We start from the raw sequence: 15,379 nt of genomic DNA, 5'->3' as shown, positions 1-15,379 counted from the left end.
CCTGTTATGGCGCCCACCACCATAATTTTTTCACAAAAGTTTTCTCTCTTCGAGCATACATACTCATCAACATCTTCCCGATGTTCTGTGTAGCATATCTTCCTAACCCCTTTACATTTTTAGATAAAACCATGCCTCATCTAATGTGACAACAAAATTGGGTTTTCCACCTGCCAAGTGGTCCTCATACAGGCGCCTTGAGTTGGTGGTCTGATTTACTCAGTGGGAGTCTTTGAGGACAAGAACAGACCGCTTCCGGTGGACTTTTCGGTGAAACTTTGTTTTTATGATGTGCCTGACATGTCCTTGTGACAAAGCCACGGTTTTTGCGATGGTTCGTTTGCCGCTGGATTCTCCTTGGAGGTCAAACGCTCAATCTTCATGACTACCGTTCTTGAGGCTTTTATTGGAGGATAATTACTTGGAGGTCTGGGAAGTCCAGAGTTCTTCGCTTCTCTTCTATTTCCTAGCCCATGTATGATATTATAAATTGCACCCTTAGACAACTTTATATCATTGTGACCGTTTTTAATGTCTCGTTGCGAGGAAAAACTCTTGGAAACTATTAAAACTGACATCTTCACTTCTGGATTTATTTTAGGACGTATGGTTGGACATAATGTATTGAAATTTTTAATTTGTCAAGCTGAGACGTTTAGTAACGTGTGCTCAAAAATTCAACATGCTCAGAACCGCGGTTTTCGAATACTGCGCGGGGCAATCTGCTCATATGATGTCCAATCGCCTTTTGTATTAGTATGTATTCCATACGTATGTATGTACTACATACATAATGGGTCTTAATAAAGCCGCTGTATTATATAATGATGAAAACTTTCGGTCCGCCCGGATCGACCGGTCCGGTCCCGATTCGGTCCCGGTCCGGTTCTGGGCCGAGGGAAAATTTTTAGGTCCGGTTTCGGATTGGTGGTTTCGGGCCATGGTCCGGTTTCGGATCAGCCCTGATCCGGACCAATCCGGCCCATTGAGAACACTACTGAGTAGATTCTAAAAAACATGGTGGGATAACTAGGTCCAGACGACACCTCGCGAGTGTCCCTATTTCGCAGATGTGACTTTTGAATTTTTAATGACAGAAAGTTACATCAGAAACTGTAGTAATTACGGCATACAAAATCCCCCTCATTTCTGTCTCACACCATTCTTCAGACTAACTTTCCGTTATTCTAATAGGCTAAAAGGAGGGAAAGAATAAAGTTACGCGAAGCTGAGCAAATGTAAACAACAATAAGCAAATGCTTAACTTACGCATGGTTATGTCATAAAAATGATTGAATTGAAATTTTTGCTCAGAAAGATTTGCGCTGAGCAATGCGAAAACAAAATCAATGCTTAGGCACATATCAATTGAATTCCTCCCCAGGTTTGAAAATTTACAGGAGCACAAACAAAGTAAATTTTATTTAGGGATGTTTTAAGCCGAGTCGAGTACGGGTAATCGGCTAGAAATTTACCGAGTACTCGAAACTACTCGGTCACCGAGTACTCGAAACTACTCGGTCACCGAGTACTCGAAACTACTCGGTCACCGAGTACTCGAAACTACTCGGGCACCGAGTACTCGAAACTACTCGGTCACCGAGTACTCGAAACTACTCGGTCACCGAGTACTCGGCTATACTCGGCCAAATTCGGCCACTGACTACTCAAATTCATTTTATGACAGAGTACTCAACACTAAACACTACTTATCTGTCTATTTATATGCCAAATTATGGAAAACATAGCATTCGACAGGTAAAAATTTTTAAATTCAGTAACTATAACTATCTAAATTTAAAAATTTAATTTTTTCAGCTTGAATACGGCCGATAAATTAAAAAATTAATTAATTTTGTACAACGGGGGCAAACTGAAAAACTCGGCCGAGTAGGGAGAAAATACCGAGTCGAGTATGAGTAATTTAAATGTGGCCGAGTACCGAGTACAACCGAGTACTCGTTACATCCCTAATTTTATTGTTATAAAATATTAAACCAGTCGCTGTTTGCAATAAATAAATTATCTCTTTAACCCATTGCAGCCAGAACGACACGACACGTGACGTGGACGCGGTGGCGTCCACGGGGTCGACATGAGCAGGTAGCTCGCTGACAAAGGGATTTGTATGAGCATCCCCTATCAGGATGATCGGAGGACTAGGTCCTCTGGTGGGGAAGTCTTGGCGTGTATGTGAACCCGGACAGATGCATTTGGAAACGGAGACCAAAATAATTTGCTGAGAAACTCACTCGTATGCACTAAATACGGAGTAATATGTTTACTATTTATTCACCCAATGGAATTTACGAAAGGAAAATGGAATTTGTACAGAAATTATAAACCGGAAACAAACAAAAATGGAAACACTATTTTTTCTCTACCACACTACCATCCACTACAGCAAAAATTTTCAACATTATGAAATCTAACTCCTGAAACAAACTTCAATAGGTTTATCTGGAACAAATGCAAGTGAGCCCGTGCCAGTTGCCACATCGACCACTTCTGTATCCACAATACGTTCTGCAAACCTGGGCGCACCTCGCATTCCCTCCTTCAAGACAAGCCCCATCATAGCACTGTCCGGAAACCTGTGATTTTGATCACAATACACACAATTACTTCAAAATTACTTCGTTTAATCAAAAAATTCAAAAATTGTTGCACAAATTTTGACTGATTAAAGGTACCGTTTCCATAATGGAGAAAACGAGTATGGCCATCAATGTGATGACAAGTAAACGTTGACCAATATCCATAGTAATTTCCCTTGAGTTTATTTCCCACAATTTTCTTAAATTTCAAAAAATTTAAAACTTTTATACCAATCAGATTGTAACTTTTCTTTTATTCAGTTGCAGTCCACACTTCACTTGCGAATAATATCAGTCTTGAAACATGACGGGTTTTTAAACAATTTTTACACTATATTAGAGATATAAATTTGTTTTGGTGTAAAGAATTCACGGAATCAAGGATGCTGCATATTTACGATTTTACCCGAAAAATAACAAACATAAACGTCAAAATATGTTGCACATACATATGGTAAATCTGCATTCGTAGAGAGCGAGCAAAATAATGATAATACAAACACTATACTTCAATTAATATTTATAGGAATTATTATCATTTTTACGATCCGTCCATCATCGATGTACATCATCATCTGTCTACCATTGTGCATGGCTTCAAATTAATTATAATTACATCCGCATTAACTTACAAGTAGATGTCTTCTCTGAGTATGTTGACTTATATATTTATTGCACATACTTATGTACATTCATCCTAAATGCCTGGAAATCATAATTACAATAAATGTTTTCGTAAATAGATTACTCTGAATAAAATCGATGTTTACTTCGTTGACGTAAATTTATCAGTCTTTTAATGCGCTGTAAATTTGTTGCACAGAGTAAGAAGCAGACATAAATTATGTGGATTCCGCAAACTCTACACAATCTGCTCATACATACACTCTTAGAAAAATCAATACCATATCAATACCAGGCGGTATTCATACGTGACTCTACCGTTTTAGTAATGATTTAATACCAACTGGTATTGTTTCGCATTAATACCGCGAGGGTATAAAAATGTAATTTGCGGTATTGATTTTTTTCCGTAGCGGTATTGATTTTTTTCGTAGCGGTATTGATTTCTTTGTTAGTGGTATTGAACCTTAATACCAGTCAGTACCACTTATGATGCAAATAATACCACGTGGTAAAGAAATACCACGGTTTAGTACAGCTTGGTATTGATTTTCACGTTATTTATTTGGCATCAAATTACAACTCAACAAATTATGCAATACATACATATTTCAAAAGGTGGAAATCAAGGAACTTATAAAATTATGAAATGTGCTCACAGAATGCAGAAGAGTTAAGGTCAGCGGATCTAAAACCACACGTAATTAAAAAATAATAATCGTGTCAACAATTCCCAAATCTGGGGGATTTATACATGGCTCAGTCCATCTCAATAACTACGGTGCGAGGAGAGTCATGAGTGCGGGGATGTTGTCACTTCACTCCGCGCGACACTACTGATGGTGGTGCTCCCTACAGTGGCCGTAGCACGGAGTCGATTTTCGAACGTGGACACGGTTGGGGTTATATTTTTTTAGTTAAGTTTTTTGAACTCGCCATAAAAAATAAGTCATGTGTCATGATACACTTAAATTTCGTCACTGAAGGTTTTCTTTACGCCCCTTGTTTTCTCATCATTTTGGGAATATTCCCATCCATAAGCTTACATGTATTAATGTGTCTCAGAAAAATCGATATAACTTTTTGCACCATGTCGTGTTCCAGTTAATTCTTTTTTTGTTGGTTAAGAAATTAAAAATGCCGTTAGAATTGGCGAAAGTTTGGTTGCACACGACATGGTGCAAAAAGTTATAACGTTTTAAAGTCGTCGTTAAAAGATGATAAAAATTTTCGAATTTTTGAAATTTTTAAATATACTTTGTGCAGCCTAAAACAACTTTTAAGTCGGGCAAACCTTCCCCAAAATTACGAAACATCTAGTATTTCAAATTGAAAACGTTTCTACAATTTTTGACAAATTTAAATTCTCGGCCAATTTAGAATATAGAATTTTTATTTTTTCGCTAATTGCTTGATTCAAGCATTATGCATTCATGATCAAAATAACCGTAATATCGGAGACGTGACCCGCAATCCAATATCGACATTGACGTGGACTGAGCCTACCGGATTATTTTAAGTGAACATTTGCAATGCGTGCGTAGGTATTTACATAGATATTCAGCATTGATGTCGGAAATTATAAGCATATAATTTGTTACTACTTCTTTGTCCTAATAAATTCTTGAGTAGAACTGAAATTTAAAATTTTCATCAGATTTTTCATGAAAATGTGTTACCCCTTGCATGAAAATACCATTGCGCAGCGCTGCGCAATGGTCATCGTCTGGTAATAGTTGCAACTATTACCAGACGATGACTATCTATAGATGGTTACATTTATGTACACTCTCAGAAACTGGGTATTGATTTTCCAAAAATTTCAATACCAGCGCAGTGGTATCAATGAAAAGTCACAATGTGGTATTAAAATGTTGTGGAAAATCAATACCGCATGTTTGTACATGGAGGGTATTAACTTGTAATACTAGTGAGGTAAAACAACAATACCAGTTGGTATAGATTTTATACCACTTTTATCCAGAGATTTGGATAAACATTTATCGAGAAGGACCAAAGTTCATCATCCAGCGCAGTAACCTAAAATAATCTTTAAAAAAGTTAGAAAATTAATTGACAATTTTTTTTAGAAAATAACTTACGGTGTTTTTTTGTGTTATTTAACGTACAACTATTGTTATTGCATGTTATAAAGGCAAAACTTAAAAATTTCTGTAACTGAGGAAAACAAAAAAAAATTAAATTATTGAAATAACAGTAGTTTGGAAAGTTTTGGAACCACGTGTTCGCACTCCTGGGGACGGAAGAGGGCACTTTTGAAGATGGCAAGTTGAATTTTTGGGTACGTCGATTCAAGGTACACATCGACTATGTGCAAAAGTTGAAGCTATAATTCAATACCGTTCCGGAGTTATTTCAGATCAAGTTTGTTACCAAAATACAAATCCAACCGCTGTAAATTTACAATGGACTTTTTCCCCATTGAAGTAACTCATGTGAAAGCTTATAACAATTTGACTTCCTTTCATGCCAAAAAAAATCACGTTGAGATGACTCCCAGAACTTTTGAGCTTACGATTAGCCTGCCAAACCAAAACCATTATTTATCTCATTATTTGTAACTGTTGTAAGCTCGTTTTTAGTTTATTGGCAATTATTCGGCGACGTTACGGTGACCCTGAATTTTACTAAAAAGCTTTCTCACGGTGCAAATAAGATGGTCGAGGTGGTCACAAACCAATAACCAATAACTCAACATAACTATGTAATTGGTCATATGTCAAAACATCATAACCTTAGACCTTGCTAGAATTTTAGCAAAATGAGGAGAAAACCTTCCCGTATAAAAATTTTCCGACATTTTATGCATAAAATCTCTGGCAAGTTATGTTAGGTTGCCCTGTCGCGAATTGGCTGCTTTTTATGGCAAAATTATTCTGCCCAATCTTTACGACATAATGCATCATGCATAATGGTTTATGGCAACCCTTTCTGCCCAATACTTTATGCATAGCATTTTATGAAGCAAATTGGCTGGTTTTTGTGCATAAAGAAATGTTCATAAAATTCTTGTCACATAAACGTTCTTTTATTTCACATTCGTAAAATTCCGAAATAGAACAGATTTTTAAACTCTACGTGACTAATCTGTAATTACTAATTACTCGCTGCTTATGTTCTTGACGAAGAAGCTCTGTCAACGATTTTGATATCTCCTTGTGTGTAGTTTTTTTCGCTTTCAAGAAGATTCCGTCTGCTTCAATGTTTCCTGTAGTTGGGGGTGCATCAAATCCCTCCTCCTTTAAGACATAGTCTGCAAAGAATCAAATTCCTTAAATTAATGCAATTAAGAACATAGCTAAAATAAAATTAAGGACTTACTGATTACTGCATTTCGTCTTCCAACATCAATTTCTGGAAGTGGGACCTGGCCCTGATTCGCGTTGCACTTTTTTCCGAACAATGAATGGCTCGACATCTCTTCTATGCTGAACAATCGCCGAAACAAATTTCTAGCCAAAACGGTAGGCTTGTTTGAAGCAATTTTGATAGCTGCCAGATCGGAACTGGGTAAGAACACTCCAGAGTCGGGATAGAGTTCGACCTGTAACGTTATCATGGATTTAGAAAATATTTACAGTAAACTCTAATATCTATAAACAAGGGATTAACTCACGTCTAAATTACCGCTAGGCAAGCGTAATTACAATTGTTTGTATTTTTCTTTGAGTCGCCGATGCTTGACTTTTAGTTCCCTGTACTTTTCTAGCAAAATCAGGCATAACTTTAAAGAACTGTGTAAGCTTGGCTCTAACTAACAAATTATTCTACGTACCCTCATAATTAATCGAATCGCCCTCTGGTGCGGTGCCGACCTCGTCAATGGAATTGATTGTAGTGTCAGTAGGACGATTTGCTTCCTCTTCAAGTCGTAGAGAAGCAGAAACTATTTCCTCAATTTTGTCAGCACGGTCAGCGCCACGTTTTTTTCCTAGAAGAAGAAAATACGCGGTCTGAAAGTGGGAATATTTAACTATAACGAATTATAAATTAGCTTACCTCGACGAGAAGTTGAAACCACTTGATTTTCACTGGCTGCTTTTATTGCCAATTCATCGGCTTCGCGCACCAAAACTTCTTCGTCAGTTCCTACATTAATATCAACATTATTGTAATATTATTGAACTGATTACAAATAAAATTTTGCTATTACTAGTTCGTTACCAATTTTTAATACTAGTCCAGGATAGGATTTTCCTCGATTCCATAGAATCTGGACCGTTTTTCCAACCAGTTTCGATGGATCTGACCGAAGAGATTCATCCTCCAAACGATTGCACAAAACAACCGAATACGTTTTCGGTAGCTCGTCCACCCAGTCAATCAACAAATAACTCATTTTCAATTAATCAATATTTGTAAAAACTTATTTTTAATTAATATGCTTATAAAAAGGAAGGCATGCACTAGTTGGAACGGGTGACACTGAGGATGGAATACAAAATCTCATTCGCGGGCACGTTCGACGCAGCATTTAGAATTATATGCTCAACTGCGTAAATTATTCTGATCAACTTATATCAGCAATAATTGTTAATAATGACGAGAAAAAACAATTACAAGACTTACTTCTCTCCCCACGGTAAATCTGCTCGCATCCCCCAGCGAACCAGGCACCGATTAAGTGCTACAGTAAGTTGGATCAGTATTTGTAAATATATTATTTTTTACTCTCAGAATCATTTGATCACTATTTTTACAATTTTATATTATCTTTAGTTAGTTGCTCATGTGCAGCCTCAACCCGTTGAAGCCCAACAAGTAGGGACAAATCCTCTCTTAGAGCATGATAATGAAATTCATCAGAATTCTCCCATCAGTGACACCGACGATGATGATTCTAACGAAGAAGATATTTTTGAATCCAGTCAGGTACATTTATATGTATTTGCCTTAATAACTAATTAGTTTCAATAAGATGAAAAATTATTGACTGTTATATTATACATGCAAATTTTAGAAGCTGCCTCATCAGCCGTTGTATGAATATGCCAGGATAACCCGACTGGAAAGTTCTCTCATGATTATGGGATTAAGAGTACGACACAAGCTTAGCAAAACTTTACTCGGAGATATCTTAAATCTTGTTAATTTTCACCTACCCGTTGGCGTATCAGTTCCTACATCTGTTTACTTGTTGGAGAAATCTCTTGGGATTAATTACACGGACACATCCAAAATTCCGTATTGCAGAAAATGCGAGCATCTTATTCAGGAAAACGAAAGTGAATGTTCAAATTGCGAAGAAAAGCAGACTCGGGCAACAGCAATCCAGGAGGGACATTTTTTTATGTCATTCAATATTCAACAAATGCTGAACAACGTATTGCAACAATCAAATGTACAAGAATCATTGCTACGCAACCTCAGCAAGCGATCGAATATTCCTGCCAACTCATACTCATCAATAATGGACGGCGTGATGTATAAACGCCTTAACCTCTCAAAAATGGATTTCACATGCAGTGTAAATACAGACGGAGTAGCTGTGTTCAATTCCTCCAAATTTAGCATTTGGCCGCTGCTGTATCTATTAACGAATTAGATTATCGTTTGAGGAGAAACAATACCGTGTTAGCAGGTCTTTGGTTTGGACGACAAAAACCAAACTTTGATTCATTTTTCGGCGAATTTGTGAGCCAAGCTTTGGAGTTGGGAGGTCAAGGCTTACGCTGGATACTAAACGGGCAAGAGATTACAAGCCGAATATTTTTTCCCATCTTTGCTGCTGATTCTGTTGCTAGATGCCAGGTACAGGGAATTAATCAATTCAATGGAGAATATAGTTGTCCCAGGTGCCTAATTAAAGGAAAAAACTATAAAAGCTCAGAACGAGCTCACAAATGGATATTCGCTCCAACCGAAGTTGCTCAACCTAGGAGTCATGAACAATTCATTAAAAGTTTACTTGATCTGAAGCAAAAACTTCTTGAAGGGAAATCGGTCCCTTCATATGTAGGTATCAAATCTGCTTCGAGATTGTTAACACTACCAAAATTTGACGTTGTTCACGGATTTGTATTCGATTACATGCACACAGCGCTACTTGGAATTGCACGAAGCATGTTTTTTGCTTGGACTGAATCTAAGAATCACAACCATATTATATTGGAAATAGAGCCGAGGAAATAAATTCAACGATTGCATGTTGCAAAGTCCCAGCGGAATGCCAACGGATTTGCCATAAGCATAAACGATGCGAAATATTGGAAAGCTAATGAATGGAAGACCTGGATTTTACTTGCTGTACCAATTTTACATGGAATCCTTCCAAATTGTTTTCTAAAACATTTTTCGAAATTCGTTGATACCATTTTAATCCTAAACAATGATCATGTAACTCAAGAAAACCTATCTGTGGCATCCTCACTATCCAAAAAATTTTGTCAGCTAGTGCCACAACTTTATAATGAGAGTTATTGTTCCTTTAATTTACATATTTTTAGTCACGCTTGGGAATGTGTTCAGAATTGGGGTCCGCTTTGGGGATATTCGCTTTTCCAATTTGAGAATTATAATGGCGTCTTGTGCAATAGTTTTTGTGGTATGAATCAGGTTGCTGCGCAAATTGGTAAACAAGTGTTGTCGGCGCATAAACTTTACTCTTTTAGAGATTCAGACTTTATGTGTAATGAAGCTAAAGATTTTTTTGTTTCGCTTATAGATTACAAGAGATATATGACTAAAGCTGTCAAGGCTGGAAATTCAATTATGTTAGGTGCAAGTAAAGTTTATTTCTTTAGTGACAAAGAAAAGAAGGAACTGAGTAAAAAAGCGTTAGTAGAATGTCAGGGTTTAGCATTTAAGTCCTGCATCGTTTTAGGGAAGCTTTACGGCACACGCAAGAATTGTACGAAGAGTAGAGCCAATTGCATTGTTACTAGTAATGATCAATTATTTTTAGTCGAAAGTATTATTTATGTAAAGAATTACCCGTTTGGATTGTTCTTGTGCAAAAAATTGGTCACAGCGGAATGTAAATATGCTATGAATACTGTCAAAATATTACTGACAAGAAAGTCAGGTTAATTAGCAGTGACGAAATTAACGTTAGAAAATTTTTATGTCAGTACAATGTAAACGGTAAGCTGTTAACAGTTACAGAATTAATTAACACAGTGGAACTTGAATAAATAATAATAATCATCTCGTATAATAACATGTATTATATTGACCATTATTGATGAAACCTGCAAAAATGCATAATATGTCAGAACATTTTATGTCCAAATCATTTGCAACAATATTTATTTCGAATCTGCCTTAGTAATTTATGGCAAATTCAATATCAAAATTTTGTCAGAGATTTATGCCGCAAATGCCATGCAATTGTGTGGCAAATAAAATATTGAAATGTGGTCAGACGTTTGTGCAGAAAATGCCACGCCAGTTTATGACAAGACCACCGTGCATGCACCTTGTGGCAAGTTGTGCATAAGTCGACAGATCATTTTTATACGGGTTTAGCTGCCAATAATACTTTTACACTGTGCCACAAGTAATACGAGGCAGTGAGGTTGGTGGTGAATCAGAGGAAAGCAGGCAGGTGGCCTCTCGGTTCTGACTAACCACCGAGTTGAGCTGATTTCAACCAGCCTTATATTTTCTCTTATTTTAAGAGGCATAGATATGATAAAGAAATTTACAAAAAATCTGAATCGTATAAAATGAAACTTTTAAATTCAAATGCACACGTAGTGTTTGCATGCCGTTATCATTTTGTCAAAACTTTGAAAATTCACATAATATACAATATTCAAATCTATTTTGTGGTTACAGGAAAGTTAGAATTTCCCCGTAAGTGTGTGTGTAAGTCATACGACCATTTGCATGCATTAATGCACAGGTGATGGATGCATGCGTATGTACAGTGAGCGAGAGAAATGTCAAAGCTCTGCTCAAGTTAAAGTGATTATGTGCAAAATTCAATAGATTTTTGACACCACAACATTTTTAGGATGAAGCTTACTCAAATCCCGGAATTGTACAGTTTGATACAACGTAAAAGTCCGACTCGCAGCGAGAATCCTTCTATTGATTTTCACGTATTTATTATCAGTACCGTATGATCACATTTATGCTCCATAGTATGATTTACAGTATTCTGTTATGAGGAGGATTATCAGGGCTTCTGAAACGTTGACCATCGATACTCATAACTATAGCACCGTTGACTTCTTCATTGATAGTAGGGTGCCATCAAAGCGCTCACTAGCCCATGGCCAGTTTCATCACTGACTGCTGAGGCTATTGAGATGCTTAATCATATTGGGGAGATTAAGAAGGTAACACTTCATTGGATCCCTTCTCACCATGGATTTGAAGGGAGCGAAGTGGCTGACTTGCTGGCCAAGGAAGGTACTCTTAATGGGTACCTTGGCCCGCAGCCCTCTATTCCTCTATCCAGAAGCACTGTAATATCCAGCATTGTAAACTGGGCAAGATTGTAGCATACCAAATCTTGGGAAAGCAACAAGGGTTGTTTAACTTCTAAAGCTTTTCTCTCTGCCCCTTCAGCGGGGCTTAGCAGTACGCTTTTAACCCTAAAAGTCGGAATAATTTGCGATCAGTAATACAAACCTTAACAGGGCATTGTACTTTAAATGGACACCTCAGAACAATGGGATTAGTTGATGAGGCCATGTACCTATGCGGCCGTGGTCCTGAGACTGCATTTCATTTTCTTGGGTCCTGCGGCAAGTACTGTGCCCTAAGGTTGATACTCTTTGGGAGGCTTGATTTGCCACCAGAGCAAATAGTGACTATGTCTCTGCCCGATCTAATTCAATTCATAATCAGATCAGGGCTGTTTGTAGGTCAAGTTAGATCTGTAATTCGTGGGAATCATGATTTAGCAGTCAAGTGGTGTATACGGGGAGACTGCAATCAGCCTTTAGTGCTTGCACAGCTGACGGTCCTGTCCAACAATGGCAGGATCGTCACCCCACCAATACATACATACACATACCAAAACGTGCACAATACATGACTTCCATCGTGAACTGAGATTTTGGTCAGGACTTTGAGCTTCAAAACCTTCACCTTCTTCGCTTGAAACCACTTTTTTATACACTTAGCTATGTGCTTCAGATGGTTATCTTGCTGGAGCGTAATGCGTCTACGCATTCTCAACTTGGTGGCTGACTTGGTTAGATTATCCTCCAAAATTCCCTGGGATATTTCTTTAGTCATTGTGGTGGGAATGAAGGTCAGTGTTACCGTCACGAAATCCTATTTTAGGCCTTCATTTTGCTTTCGCCAGAGATGTTGAGGCCCACATCCGCCAAATAAGTTCAATTTTGCTCAGATCTGACCAAAGCACTAATGACCAGTGCTTTTGAGTCCAGGTAGCATGATATTTAGTCTACTAAAGTCTTCTGTTGCAAATTTGTCTTGGTCAACAACGGCGTCTACACCGATTCGGAAACCACGGATATTTGGCCCATGAAAGCTACAAAGCACTGCTTTCTGACAAACAGCAAGATCTAGCTTTTTGACCAACTTGGAGGCATATCCAGACCGATTCCCTTGATCGACACTCAGGAGAACTCTCTTGCCAACTCAAGCAGTTGTAGCCCTTTTTCTGACTGACCCTGGCGCTGAGATCAAATTGCCTATAACCTCCACTTCCAAATAGTGTTCCGGATTGTCCAACACTTGAAGTTGGTCAATCTTGCAATTGCAGCTGGCCACACCCATTTGTGATGCATTCCTACAATCACTTTTCTTTTAGCTACCGTAAATTCCCTTCCTCTACCAATTTTGGCAACCAGCACGTTGAGGAGTTAAAATGAAACAGACTTAATGAGATCAATGTCGCTTCAAAGTAATTTCGCCTGTGGGACTTCACAATCACCAACGAAAGGCAAGCGCACCAATACTTTTGTCCCGCTCCGTTCATGATTTTTATACTTCGTCTCAATATACTCGATGCCTGGATAAAATAAATTCAAATTTCTTCGTACTATTTCAATCTAAGATAAATTTGCTTTCTAACAAAAAGAATTTCGAGCGAATCGGTCAACTGGATACCGAGATAGCCCATGTGGTATCGAGCAGTTGGCGAGGGATTTAAACTTATGTCCAGTCACTGTACGTTCTATCTCATTCGAATTGTCAACTGGCAGGAAGCGAGGTATTTAATTATTAAGCATGTTTTTTTCTATAATTTTTAAACGAGAGGAATAGTCAGAGTAATATTACGAACTAACGAACAAAATTCTATGCATATAAAAATTAAAGCATTTCATCCTGGGATTATAATGTTGGTAAGCTTGTATTGATTTTTCTTCCGTTACCACCATAATAACGACAACCGGAATGTCTTTTCCATCCGAAAATTTCCACATATCCAACTTTCATCAAAAGTTATATTGGCACTAACAGTTGTTTTATATGGCTTGCATTGGAACAATAACATCCAGATAATCACCCCATTAATCAGTTTCTTATATAAATCCAACCAACAGCATGCGTAATTGATGAAGCCCGTGCTGCTACGATATCATTTTATTAATGAAACCCTCTACTTATAAATTATGGATTGATATAAATATATAATTCACAAAACTCATACTGCAGGGTTCCTCACACCGTGAATTTTTTGTGTCGGAAATTATATGTACACATGACTCTTTGTATGTGGGTTTTTATAAGTTGCGATTGCTCCGTTATTCGCTGTTGGGATTTGAATAGCCAAATAGCGTTAATAAATACATGAATGTGCAAGTGACTTACATGCAGTACTAATGTTCCATCCAAACTGCATAAAAGTGACACCCAGAATTTATCACATACCGTAAAACATCTGTAGTTTATTCAGCTTCAAGCCGTAAACAGATCGGCTGTGCAGCTTTGTACAGCATTATTCATACGATCTCTGCAAAGGATTATTTGTAATAAACCAAAATTGGTCTAAATTATTTACTACACCAACCTATAAAATGATGGGCAAACGGTGACGCAACTTTTCGACAACAATTTTTAGATGTCTTAAATTCTCCTATTTATGACGGACATCTGTACAGTAAAAATTTCTTCTTGTACCTTTTTATTCGCGACTCATACTGCGTCACCGAAGAGTGTCTTTTGTATAAAAATTATTTATAGGCACCCTGTAGGTAACTTAATCACGAATTGTCTTGATGTAGTAAATTGAATTACATTCATATGCTATATAAATATTTCATTAATCCTTGAAATAATCGATCATAGTGAAATTGGTTTCTTTACCATCGATTTTGAAAGCAAGACATAGCAAATTGAAGTCGAAAAAAATATGGACATGCAGAAATAGATTAAAAATATTGTTCGGACAATCCGTCATATAGACCCGTTCTTCTACGTTCTGCACGATTAAAACAAGTTATTGCAAGGCAGCCAAAAGCAGTTAGTGATTGCAGGAGAACTTTAGCTGAGAGAACGACATATCAATAATACTGTCCAACAACTAAATATAACACCTTAACAAGTCGACATTTTCATATTTAGCTTATATCTTAAATTCGTAAAAGTCAAAGGACATAATTATTGTAGGATTGCTTTGTCTCTTCAATTGTGGATTAAAACCATCTTCACTATTTAAATAACCCCAGAATTTGGACAATCATGTACACAAAATATTTATTTAAATTATTATCCTACATTTTCTACATACCCAACTTGATTGGCGCGCAACCTGTGCATGTATATTCAAAAACTGGTTTATTCTACACATTGTCAAAATCCAGGAGAAGGCTTTTCTCCTCTATTACCATCTTCATCACCGTGGTCTCATGCTTCGTGATTCGCACTTGCGAAATCTGGTGGAACAAGGGAGGCAACAGACACCCCTATTATCACGTCTGCTATGCCCTTACATTCGTAGCTGTGATTGAATTAGTCTGCCTGATTCAAATGTACTGGTCGAGGAATGAAGTTTGTGTTGTCCTAAATCAGATGACCCGTTACAGTCTACGATTTGAACGTGAGGATTAAATATATTACAAAATATAAAGTTCTAAAATACAGGGTGACGGGTAAACCGATGACATCACTTTAGTATTAACTTCGAGATTTGTGTAACTTGAAAATACCTTTCCTATTGTCAAAATTTTAAAATTAGACGCCTTTTTTCGAAAACAATGCATACAAAAAAG

General features: G+C 37.3%; 1 protein-coding gene and 1 long non-coding RNA gene across 2 annotated transcripts; both read right to left on the bottom strand.

Annotated features, from left to right (window-relative positions):
- Positions 1–2,257: 2,257 nt before the first annotated feature.
- LOC110860462 lies at positions 2,258–2,899 on the bottom strand. The gene is made up of 2 exons (XR_002548964.2): positions 2,694–2,899; positions 2,258–2,594 (listed from the first exon to the last, which is right to left on the bottom strand). It is a non-coding gene; the product is annotated as an uncharacterized LOC110860462 (long non-coding RNA).
- Positions 2,900–6,316: 3,417 nt separating this feature from the next.
- On the bottom strand, positions 6,317–6,801 carry LOC118439221. The gene is made up of 2 exons (XM_035860337.1): positions 6,564–6,801; positions 6,317–6,495 (listed from the first exon to the last, which is right to left on the bottom strand). The coding sequence occupies exons 1-2, from the start codon at positions 6,799–6,801 to the stop codon at positions 6,317–6,319; spliced, it is 417 nt and encodes a 138-aa protein (XP_035716230.1).
- Between the last annotated feature and the right edge of the window lie 8,578 nt (positions 6,802–15,379).

This window comes from Folsomia candida, unplaced genomic scaffold (genome assembly GCF_002217175.1).
Source record: "Folsomia candida strain VU population unplaced genomic scaffold, ASM221717v1 Fcan01_Sc032, whole genome shotgun sequence".
Lineage (NCBI taxonomy): Eukaryota > Metazoa > Arthropoda > Collembola > Entomobryomorpha > Isotomidae > Folsomia > Folsomia candida.
The sequence above is the reverse complement of the archived record's forward strand: the minus strand, read 5'-3'. Positions and strand labels throughout refer to the sequence as shown.